Below are 12,154 nucleotides of genomic sequence, written 5' to 3' on the forward strand. Positions count from 1 at the left end.
AATTATTGTTTATTTCCATGTTTCCAGTAAACTGCTTTCTACAAATAATAGATTGTATACAAAAATATTAGAATTTACTATTAATAAGTTTTTGTACACAGCACTTAGTCAACATGAAATGCAGTTCTCAACCTATTTATCTTCCATAATCTGATGTATTTCTGAGCAATATTGAAACATTTTAGATTTACCTTTTTTTCCTTCAAAATATTGTGCACTGATGAATCATTCACAATAAAAACAAGAAAATATATTTAGAAAGCAAACAGGGTCAATTTTGATTTCAGGTTGACTTTTCATGCTAGAAAGTGAAAATTATATTCATTTTGTTTACAGAACAGTAAGGAATAGGGCTGGGTATCGAGTTTGATACTTTTTAGGTAGTCTCAGCCTCAGACGTCATGCCCACGGACCGTTGACTGAAGGTCTGATGCATACGGCACACAAAAGTGGAAACACTTCAGGAGTTTCGAAGTCCTCATTGGATTGGTTGAATTATACAGGATTTCCGGGAGACATGTGTGTCGCGTTCTTTAACGTTCCGCCTGGAAACAAAGATGTCGTAACGCCAAACCCCCTGACGAAAGAAGAAAGCCGTCGTGTTTACAACTGTGACGATGAGCGCTTATCAGGATCAACTAAACGCTGGATTCTCAAAAGTATGTGAAATATTTCAAGTTCACGGCATAGAATCTTTAAAATACGTCCGAGAGTTTTACACACCAGTCTGTTGACCCCGAAGAATGACACTGAAATGAAACAAACTGTGATTGGTTGTTTGACATGGTCAAACGGCCACATGGGCGGGCCTTGGCCAATGAAAGCTGCCATAGATTCTAGACCTTCAGCTGTCAGTCTGAAGGTCTGGCTACGCGAGACTACTTTTTAGGCACCGACCGAATTGCCTCGATAGCATCGAGTATCAAAAACGTCTTGTCATTCGGTAACAGCCTATCAGAAGTGTAAACTGAAAACTATTTGCACTGATTTATTATGTTGGTCATATTTAGTTCCTTTGTCCAGTGGCTCGGGAGATGAGTCTTTGAGTCTGTATAAACGTCAACAAGCTGAAAAATAAAACCATATAATAATGTAATCTCGTTAAAATTGATTTCATACAACTGGTATCGAAAAAAGTATCATTTAGGAACCGATATCAAAGTCATCGGTATCGGTATCGACAATTTTTAAACGATACCCAGCCGGAATATGACAAAGGAAAACATTTGTAAAAACTTTAGAACATAAGTCAACTAACTTATAATTAATCTTTTAACGTTTCGACTGTACTAAAGTGTCTAACATTTGAGCTCAACTCAAGTCCTTGTGTTTTGCAGTTGTTGCACTGGAGAAACGGTCTACAAATCTGACGACACTCCTTCCTCATCATCAGAATCCACGTCAGGGCTGTTTTCACCCTCGCTGTCATCATCTTCCTCACGGTCTCCATCCGCTTCACCGGTGTTGGGAATGATGACCACTTCCTCTTTGGTGTTGGGGTCGATATCTTGCTTAAACCAAACCGATTTGTATCCCTCCTCATTGCGCCGCTCTTTGGTCAGGATTGGTTTGACTTCCTTCTCACTGTCGATGTTCTCTGCCAGGCTGCTGGAGTCGGGTGGAGGGCTGCTGGGTGTCGTCGTCTTCTGCGCTGACCCGCGTCTCTGCTGCGGCTTTAGTCCGGACTCCAGTTTGTTCTCCAGGTCTGCAGCTATCTTACTATTCACACTCCCAGAATCATCATCGTGCTGGAAGCCCTCATTGCTGTACTGCACACCCTCTTTAGGACCACCTGAGCCTCCACCGAGCTGTAGAAAGAAAGAAATGCTCTCAGAAATATTCTAGTTCACCTGAAGTAATGGTTTTATGAACATTGAATGTCCAATTACCTGAGAATTTGATTCAGTATTAATCTACATTCTTAGTTTTTTGAACAATTTAATTCAATGTCATAAATTAAAAAAGAAAAAAGTACTCTCAAATATGATCTAGATATATGGAGTATTAACATTAAGGGAATAATTCACCAGTTTTCAAGTAATGTAATAACAGTTTTATGAACACTGACAAATTATGCAAGAATCTGATTCAATTCATTTATGTGAGAATGCTTTTACGGATTATGCATTTCAGTCCAAAAATTCATGCAAGAGTGGTGAACGTGACAATTTGGGTTGATTCAATGCAGCAAATTTCATAGAATGGTTTTATGAACCATTCGATTCAATAAGAAAATTAACAAAAAATAATTTTTAAACATTGAAGGTGACAATTTATGTATATTATTTACAGATTGTTCGGCTAAATCTGAAATTTTACACAGGAATGGTTTAATAAACATTGAATGTGACCAATTATGTGAGAATTTGATTCAGTATGAACATATAGTTTTATGAACGATTTAATTCAATGTCAAAAACTATGGTGCGAACGTATAAAAAATATTCAATCCAACCCAAAAATGTATGTAAGAATGGTTTGATAAACATTGGAATGTGACAAAAATTTGATTCAATATGAATTAACCTGAGAATTCCTTTATGAACTATTCAATTCGATCCAAAAATTTTATAGTATACATAAATAGTTATATAGTTTTACAAACAATTTAATTCAGTGTGAAAAAAATCTTCTATGAACTTATCAGTTCAATCCAAAAGTGAATGCAAGAATGCCTTTATAAACATTGGAATGTGACAATTAATATGAGAATACTTTTACAAACTATTTAATTCCATCTAAAAATTTATGTAAAAGCAATTTTACGAACATTGGAATGTGACGATTTGTTGGTTTTACAAGTGATTTAAATTATGAACTATTTGATTCAGAAAAAACCTTAAGAATAGTTTTATGAACAATGAATGTGATTTGTTATACTACAATTTGAATGTGACAATTTATCTTAAAATGGTTTTACAACTGAATGATTCAGTGTGGCAATTTACGTTGAATGCTTTTATTAATTATTCGATTGGTAAATTCAATGTAAGAATAGATTTAGAAATTTGACAATTTTTATGAACGTTCAATCCGAAATTTTACACAAGAATATTTTTATGAACATTGAATTAAATTGGAAATTTATGTAATAAATGTTTTATGAAGTTTTGTGCGTTTCAGTGTGACAATTTACATCAGAATGCTTTTATCAACTCATGAATTCATGTAAGCAGGGTTTTATGGGTTTCAGTTCAATATGTTACTATTCTGACAAAGTATGTTAAAAATGCTTTAATGAACTATTAAATTCAATATGGCAGTTAAATAAAACAACGGTTTAACCAACAATTCAACGTAACTATTTATATGAAAAGGGTTTTTACGAATGTTTCAAATCAGTATGACAAATTTACTAGTCGTAAAATAATTTTCAACCTAACTAGAACATTCTTACACTCTAAAAAATGCTGGGTTAAATACAACCCAGTGCTGGGTAAAATAGGGACAAACCCAGCAATTGGGTTGTTTTGACCCAGCGGTTGGGTTACTACCCAGAAGGTTGGGTTATACATTTTACCCAACCGCTGGATCAAAACAACCCAATTGCTGGGTTTGTCCCTATTTTACCCAGCACTGGGTTGTATTTAACCCAGCATTTTTTAGAGTGTAGGATTTATTCGTTTGATGCTCAAAGAGAACAGTTTTCTGCATGCAAACTCACTGCGCTCTGGAAGACGCTAGCCTCAGAAAGCTTTTTCCAGTCTGCGTTATGGCCCTTGATGCGGTGCACCATCAGTCCAATGCAAACTAAGCAGAGAACGACAACCACAGCCAAAGAGGCCCCTACAGCTGCCATATCGCCCGAACTGAACTCACCCGTTTTCACCTGCTGTCCCCCTGGAGCACACAAGAGGAAAGAAAAACATGTTTTTGGGATACTTAAAGTAAACTTTCAGTGAGTTTACTAGAATGATACACACAAATGGCTGGAATTTACTGGAATTTCACAACTGCATTCATTTTGAATAACATGCTTTTGAATTTTGTGTTTTCACAAATATTAGTGCACACCCATATGTGACTCTGGACCACAAAACCAGTCATAAGGGTCAATTATTTTTTTTATATATATATTTACAGTAGGAAATTTACAAAATATCTTCATGGAACATGATATTTATTTAATATCCTAATGATTTTTGGCATAAAAGAAAAATCAATAATTTTGACCCATACAATATATTTTTGGCTATTGCTACAAATATACCCCAGCGACTTAAGGCTGGTTTTGTGCTCCAGGGTCACATATAGAGTGCTGCAGGGATGATGCATTTACTATTTTTGTAGGCCAAAACCCAGAAACAAGTTAGCATTTTAGCACTTCTGGTTCCATCGTCCCAAAGTCAATGGGTTTTTCGAAAGGATTTTGGGTGAAATAAGGTCTGTGGTTAACAAAAGCTCAAGATATTTTCACGTTTCATTCTACAACATAAAGTACTTTAGTAATACTACTAATGTGATTTTTAAATAGCTTGAAACTTGGCTTGAAAAAGTCATTTGCAGAGGTATAACTTTCAGGGAAAATTACTTTTAAATAAAGATTTAAAGTTGTCAGAAGCTTAATAGCAGTGACGTTGAAGTTACATTAGCTACATTAGCTTCTGGCGATTGTGTTTAAGCTTCAAACTTGTGCTCATTTGTGTGAACAAAACATGTAAGAATCCAAAACCTTTGTTGGTCACGGATCTTATTTCTTGCAATATTCCAAATGCTAATGGAAAAATCCAGAGTGAACTAGAGTGATGCTAACGTCATCACTGCAGCCCTCTATAGCCAGTATTTAAAAGTGTCAGTAGCATAAATGCAAACTTGAGCAAATTCCATGTGATTGACACTGCAGTGCTAGATTCATGAATATTTTTATAGTGTGCTATGATGGTATGTCATTTCAAAAATGGCATACGACACAGCCCACCAGAAGATTTAGCATGCTAGTTAGCTTAGCGTAAGTGTACCTGTGCTGGGGCGCGTAGTTGTGGTGATACCTGGGTGCGAGGTGGCGGTGGTGATTTCTGTTAGCTTTGTGTTAGCAGTGCTCTCTGTTGTTATAATGGATGAAGTCATGATAGTTGTGCCAGGAGTGGTAGTGGGAACCCCTGAAGAAAAATGGTGTCACCAGTCTTTGTTGTTGACTGATTCAAGTGAATCATTTGAAATTCAGTTTATGGGCTAATCATATTGTACTATTTATGCAAGTTTCCCTTTAGTGGCTTGAAATGAAAAAGGATTGATGTGAAGATCACCAAAAGCTCAAACTGTTCGTTAAAAGCTATGATGTCCAGAAAGTACCCTGATTAGCCCACTCTTCTGATTATTCCTTATTGGATTGTATCATGTCATATTAAGGTGGTGTCTTAAGAGCGTGCAGTATTGGTCTGGTCTTACCTGGAGTGACCTCAACCGTAAGAGAAGCGGTGCTTGATTCTTCATTGGTTGTGTCAACCACCCTCATCTGAGTCACGATGGATAATATGATCGTAAATGTTTCAAATCACACACTAACAATTAGAGTCTAATGTCTAAAGTGCATGAAATGTTGTATGAAATATTAAGTCCTTACTTCTAAATTTACAGAGCCTGGGGAAACTTCCTTCGCCATGAGTATGAAACCCTCTTGAGTGATTGAGAAGTCAGAGCCATCAACAATCTCAAATCTGAGGTTAGGATTAATGCCCTACAAAGAAAGAAATCCAGCACTTAACACCAGAAATATTACAATAATAGGCATCATTCAGCAAACATTTGTGTAAATCATTAAAAACATTTTTATGTAAGGTCTAACAATGAATTGAATGCAACAGTGGTTTTACAATGTGTGTTTACATAAAAATGATTTTATAAACTATTCATTTTGCAAATATGGAATGTGACGATTTATTAAAAATTGTTTTACAAACATTGAATTTAATTTATCCCAAATTATTAAATTCAATGTGATTTAAGTAAGAATGAATTACAAGTTGGTAAAACTAATGCAACATTTTACTGTATATTTTTATGAATATTGAATTGAATGTGACAATTTATATAAGAATGGCTTTACGAACATTGAATTTATTGCAACGGTTACTCAGAATAGTTTTTAAGACGATTCAATTAAATGCTTAATTTTTAACAAACAATTAAATTCACAGTAAAAAAAAAAATATATATATATATATATATATATATATATATATATATATATATATATATATATACATACAGTATATATATATGTAAAAATGGTTTTATGAACATTTAATTCAGTGCAACAAATTTACCCAAGATTTTTTAAAGGAATGATTCAATGAAATGTGAGAGTTTCACAAACAATTCAATTCAATGCAACAGTTTATGTAAAAATTGTTTTACAGACTATTTAATTCAATCCAAGAATTTACTTAAGAATGTTTTTATGAATATTGAATAGAATGTGATGATTTATGAAAGAATGTTTTTGAACATTGATTGTAAGGCAACAGTTTTTACGCGAGAATGTTTTTAGAAATTATGTCAAATGTGACAAACAATTCAATTCAAAATATTCCATCCATGAATTTACATAAAAATTAATGTGCATTGAATTAAACGTGATGATTTCTATAAGAATGGTTTTACAAAACAAATCAATTCAGTGCAAAAATGTATGCAAGAATGACTTGAGGTCCATAAAACCAATGCAAATGTTTATGTAAAAACTCTTTCTGATTGATTTACACTCATTTTCACTATCCTGCTCTATGTGTTTTGTATGTACTTTACAAATTAATTCTGCATCTTGAATTGAACACATGCAGAGACTAAAATGCTGTTTGTCTCTGAGTTCTTACACTAGGAAAGTCTTCATCTGTTGCCTGTACTCTGAGGGGTCTGTTGGATGTTTTGCTCTCCAGCACCAGGCTGTCCACACCCGCATCCTCTGAGATAAAGCCTTCATAACTGGACTTCACAAAGGTCGGAGGGAAATTGGTGGATTCCACCACCTGCAGGGTGACTGTAGTGATGGCAAACTGATCAGCGTTCTCTTTCTGATATGCCTAAGGAGACAGAGGGGAAATTTGGTTGGGGTTTTCAAATTTTGGTTCCATTATTATAAGTGGGTTTTGCAGCGATTCCATAGAAGAACCATTTTTGGTTCCCCGAAGAACCTCTCAGTGAACAGTTCCTAAAAGAACCATTTTTTCTTAGAGTGAAGAACATTTTAATAATCCAAAGAATCACTAATGGAATGGAAAGATTCCATGGATGTTAAAGGTTCTTCAAGGAACCATCAATGCTAAAAACCCTCATTTTTAAGAGCATACATAATATGTACAGTGGCTCCAAATTGCAGCTTTTGTTTGCATGTAACATTCAAAACAGAATGGTTTTGTTTTTTTTAAAAATCACTTTTTTTTCTCTCACCATGACTGGAAGAACAATTGTTCCTGCCTCTTTTACTGGTTCCTGCATTGTGATGCTCCCGGTGTCAGGGTTGATTTCAAATATACCTCCATCACTTTCTGAACATGTAAAACGTACTAATTAAAACCTGTCGACTCGTCCTGAAGTTCTTTATTTCAACGCATAAGGAAAATAAAATAGAGAATTAAATATCTCACCTGCAAGAAATATATAAACAATAGGATCATTCCTGCCTTTGTCACCATCAATGGCCAAGAGTGGACCTGGCTCCAAGGACAAAGGACCTGGCTGTGGTGTACATCAACATTCATATTCTCATTTGACCCGCTAATCTCAAAATCTATCCACCACCTTCTGCTAACTCACACTGCCCCAACAAACTGATCCAATGAGATGTTTCCTGATATTTCTACATCCATTAGCCAACTTTATAATGTGTGTTGGTGTTTGTTGGGGCACTTTGAAATAATCATATCTATATGGTTTAACTCAACATCAGACCTCTGTCTACAAGCGATTTGGATAGAAAACTCACAGCTTGTTCGTTTAAGTTGACATTCCCGTTATAACCAGACATCAAGCAGATTGTGCTTGTGTCAATCTCAGTTTCTGTACAGGGCTGGAACCATGGTGGACGATTGTCAATGTCTATGATATTGACTACAATGGTGGTTGAGGCAGTGTGGGAGACTTCAGCTGTAGATTCAATCGGTGTGTCCTGAAAAGTCATCAAATGGAAGTTGTTTGTACAAAAAGAAGCATCTTTGAAGATTAAACCTGGGTCAGATAAACTTACCTGCACATATAGAATCATTGTGACTTCTTTAACTTTGTCATAATCCAGATGCTTTTTCACCAGAATGTTGGGATTGAAATTGGCCTCCAGGGCAAATTCTCCCTGAGAGAGAACAAAGGCCAACAATGTGAATGGGATTCCATCTGGAATTCCTATAATAATTTGGAACCAACATTCAAGGGGAATTCTCTTTTAGAATTCCAAGAAGAAGATCCTTCAGAACATAATTCCCAAGAGGACACTTGTGTTTACCATGAAATACAATGTAAACTCTATATGCACATTCTTTGCCATTTTTGTCGTCTCAGAAGGTGTATTGGGGACACAGCTGTACCTCAGGAGAATCCAGTTGGTAGTAAAGTCTATCATTTTTATCAGGATCAGTTGCTGTGATCAGGCCAACACTGGTATCCACTTTTGACAACTACAAAAATCAGTAAAAGTTTTCAGATCTTAAAAAAATTGGCCATGATAAAATTGATAAATGAACAGAATTAAATGCAACATTTAAAGTTTAAGAAAAAAGTACCTCATCAACATTTAGTGTGTATTGACTGTGTTCAAACACTGGTGGATTATCATTTATATCCTCAACGGCTATTTTCAGATTCAGCGTGGTCTAAAAATACAAATATGACATGCAGGACCTCAATAACCAACATGAAAACAAACATTTAAAACAAAAAAAAAAGTAAGAATTGAGGTTGAATAAATCACAATGCAAGAATTTTTTTTTTAGGTTCACTTAATTAAAACACCACTTGAATAGTTTACTTACAGAGAGAAAGCCAGCTTTTGTACACTCAATATGCACCTCATGAGGTTTGCTCGGTTTAAATGTCTAAGAAAATAACAAAACATAAAAGGTCTGTTAATTTGTACAGAATGCATTTGAAATGGATCTGAATTAAATGGCTGCTTTGAAATATTAAAATGCTCTCATTTACTTCATGTAGTTCTCATTTAAAACTACACATTTACAGTTTTTTAACTAGCTAAGGGCACCGGTAAGGGTGTAAAAGTACTGAGAAATAAGTACGCTAAAAAAGTATTAAGTAATTTGAACCAATTCAAAACTATGAAATCATACTTAAAAGTATTAAACAAATATATATATACACACATGTGTGTGTATATATATATATATATATATACAGTGGGGCAAATAAGTATTTGATACACTGCCGATTTTTCAAGTTTTCCCACTTACAAAGAATGGAGAGATCTGTAATTTTCATCGTAGGTACACCTCAACTGTGAGAGACAGAATCAAAAAAAAAATCCAGAAAATAACATTGTATGATTTTTTAATAATTAATTTCCATTTTATTGCATGAAATAAGTATTTGATACAATAGAAAAATAGAAAATTACAGATCTCTCCATTCTTTGTAAGTGGGAAAACTTGAAAAATCAGCAGTGTATCAAATACTTATTTGCCCCACTGTGTATATATACATATATATACGCATTTAAAAGTCCATTTTTATTTGCTTTTTAATATCAAGATTTCAAGAATTTCATCCTTATAATAACTGATGCTGTGCTGTTTAAATCATAGTTTTTACAATGCTGTGACAATAAAACTACATCATGTTAAACTGAAATCCTAAAACCCAGATACCGGATTGGTAAATAAGTTTAAGTTTAAACTTAAATTGAAGTGGTAATTGAGAAAACAACCAAAACCAGTTCAGATCAAGACTAATGCTGAGTGAAGAGACATCTCTTTACAAAAATGAAGCACTTAATTTAATTGAAACATATGTAAGTTGTAAAATGGATTTGACATATTAAAATAGTAAATGTATTTTGTACTTTATCCCAGGAAACAGGCGTTGAAATTATCAATTTAAAGTGTATTGGCTGAACACCAGACACTTTATAAGATATACAACATTAACCTCATAGTCCAGCACAGTTTCAGCAATGAGATCATATCCACTGATGCTGAAGAAACCCTCTGGATTTTGACTTGTGATACTGGCCATCACCCCATCCTCAGCACTGAGTGTTGTAACTACGACTCCAATAGCGTTGTTTTCCGGAATAAGAATTACCAGCAAATTATCTGGCACCGAACAAAGGTCTGTGTCATTCAGAAAAAAATGAATTACATTTTAATGAATGGTCCTGGTTGACACTGAAAAAACGTGAATGTTAGAAAATACAAAGCAAAAAAAAAAAAAAAATTCATGATGACTGAGAAAAAACTTCTAAAGAAACCAAGCAAATTCACTTGGTAGGATTTCTTCAAACAAGCCTATAATTCAAGCATTTCAAAGTCATCTTAAACTGGTTGGAAAAACTTTTTTATACAAATACGATTACGCAGAAATTTCTGAAGTGTGTAATGTACTTCTAATTCATGTAAAATAATATTTTTGTGTAAAGTTGAAATACTGTTTGAAATAATAAGACCATATCTATGGTAAAACATATGCACATCTTACTCTAAAATCTATACTGTAAAAATTGTGGTTGTAAAAAAGGTGATTAAACCTAAACATTGATCACTCACTTATAATATTATAATAAAATCAATACATTTCCTGAATTAACCTTGAAACAATTGCCTTGATGTACAGTTAACCATAACTACAACGCTAGCAAACTCTCACAACTTGAAATTTTAATACTTTCAAGAATAACATTTCCAAAAGTGTCTTGACATCTGTTTTTTGTTTAAGTCTATACAATCATAACAAACATAACTAACTTGTCAGCTGTCAAATGACATGTTCGGAACTCTTTCAGCCTACAAAGGAAAACCTGATTACGTAAGATTTTTCATTCTCAAACTTTCAGCACTTACTTTGTGCTTCGTTGAACTTGCTGAGTGTGAAAAGAACCAGGAGAACAAAAACAGCAGCAGATCCTTTAGGCTTCAAATCCATTTTTCTTGTTAGGTGATGGATCAATAAAAGAATATCGAAGACGAATCCCTTAATTCCGGCTGAATAAAATTCCCATCAAGCAGTTGTGAGAAAGAGCTAATATGAGAAACCGACTTCAAGCTTAACCTTTGAGACGGACGCTTATCTCGGATTTATTGGCTATAAAGATGAGCACAGGTGGACTTTTGCCTCAGACATGAACACAGCTGCTTTACATATGCATGTACATCTCATAAACCATGATCACAATGAAGAACGATGTTTACAAAACAATATTTTTAGTTGTGTGCAGATGGTTAGCATCAGTGTTGTTCTCAAAATGTTATATTCAGGCCATCTTCAAATGTGAGACAGACATTATAAAATACAATTGAAGTTAAAAGTATTAAGAATTGCATTGGAGAATTTACAAATTGTGTTTTTTGGTGATTCATTTAAATGTTGAAGATGTTTTAGCTCAAATTTCGCAAAGCTGTTATTTTATTCCTTATTCCTGAACAAAAAGTGCCACAAATGGGGAACTGTGTCAACTATAAATAAACCAATAATGCGCACTAGAAGCTAATTCAAGTGCTTCTATGACTTTATGACGGAAATAAACTAGCTAGAAAAGCATAAATTAATTATTTTATTCATTTCTCCACATGCTAGTAGCTAGTCATGAGTGGACGTAGCTTTCACTTACGGTAACGGTAATCTTCAAACAACCAAATGAAGCAATCTTATCTGACTCATATACCGTAATACATAAGTATCTTGTTATATTATTGCACATAACTGATGAAAGATGCGATAAAGATATTACTGCTAGACCTACCTACAATATACAGTTCTTCTTTAAAACAGCATTAGCATGACGAACGTCGTAGCAAACAACTCGTTATGCTATAGGAATTTTACACTGACAAACGTTTGAGGATATTAAACCCAATACAAATAGTTTTTTCTCATAATTTGCTTACAATAAAAGTACCGTTGAGTTAATACTGTATAGGTTTACTGTATGTGGGTCATCCGGTGCCTTCATGTCAAGTCAGTCAAGTCAAGTCACCTTTATTTATATAGCGCTTTT

General features: G+C 34.2%; 1 protein-coding gene across 1 annotated transcript; it reads right to left on the reverse strand.

Annotated features, from left to right (window-relative positions):
- Positions 1-1,283: 1,283 nt before the first annotated feature.
- On the reverse strand, positions 1,284-11,112 carry LOC107575852 (cadherin-related family member 5-like). Its single transcript, XM_016262175.1, has 14 exons — positions 11,001-11,112; positions 10,090-10,274; positions 8,964-9,026; positions 8,715-8,804; positions 8,520-8,609; positions 8,186-8,287; positions 7,921-8,107; positions 7,587-7,673; positions 7,390-7,487; positions 6,816-7,022; positions 5,564-5,677; positions 5,389-5,455; positions 3,665-3,840; positions 1,284-1,808 (listed from the first exon to the last, which is right to left on the reverse strand). Exons 1-14 carry the CDS (start codon positions 11,080-11,082, stop codon positions 1,359-1,361), a joined length of 1,998 nt encoding a protein of 665 aa, XP_016117661.1. The 5' UTR covers positions 11,083-11,112; the 3' UTR covers positions 1,284-1,358.
- Between the last annotated feature and the right edge of the window lie 1,042 nt (positions 11,113-12,154).

Source organism: Sinocyclocheilus grahami, unplaced genomic scaffold, assembly GCF_001515645.1.
Source record: "Sinocyclocheilus grahami isolate Dianchi unplaced genomic scaffold, SAMN03320097.WGS_v1.1 scaffold2949.1, whole genome shotgun sequence".
NCBI lineage: Eukaryota > Metazoa > Chordata > Actinopteri > Cypriniformes > Cyprinidae > Sinocyclocheilus > Sinocyclocheilus grahami.

Excerpts from the sequence above, each read along its gene's own strand:
- LOC107575852 (XM_016262175.1), bottom strand. The coding sequence starts at position 11,082 with ATGGATTTGAAGCCTAAAGGATCTGCTGCTGTTTTTGTTCTCCTGGTT. Across the intron at positions 9,027-10,089 it reads AAACTGTGCTGGACTATGAG|ACATTTAAACCGAGCAAACC; the intron begins GTTAATGTTGTA and ends TTATTTTCTTAG. Across the intron at positions 8,610-8,714 it reads ACACACTAAATGTTGATGAG|TTGTCAAAAGTGGATACCAG; the intron begins GTACTTTTTTCT and ends TGATTTTTGTAG.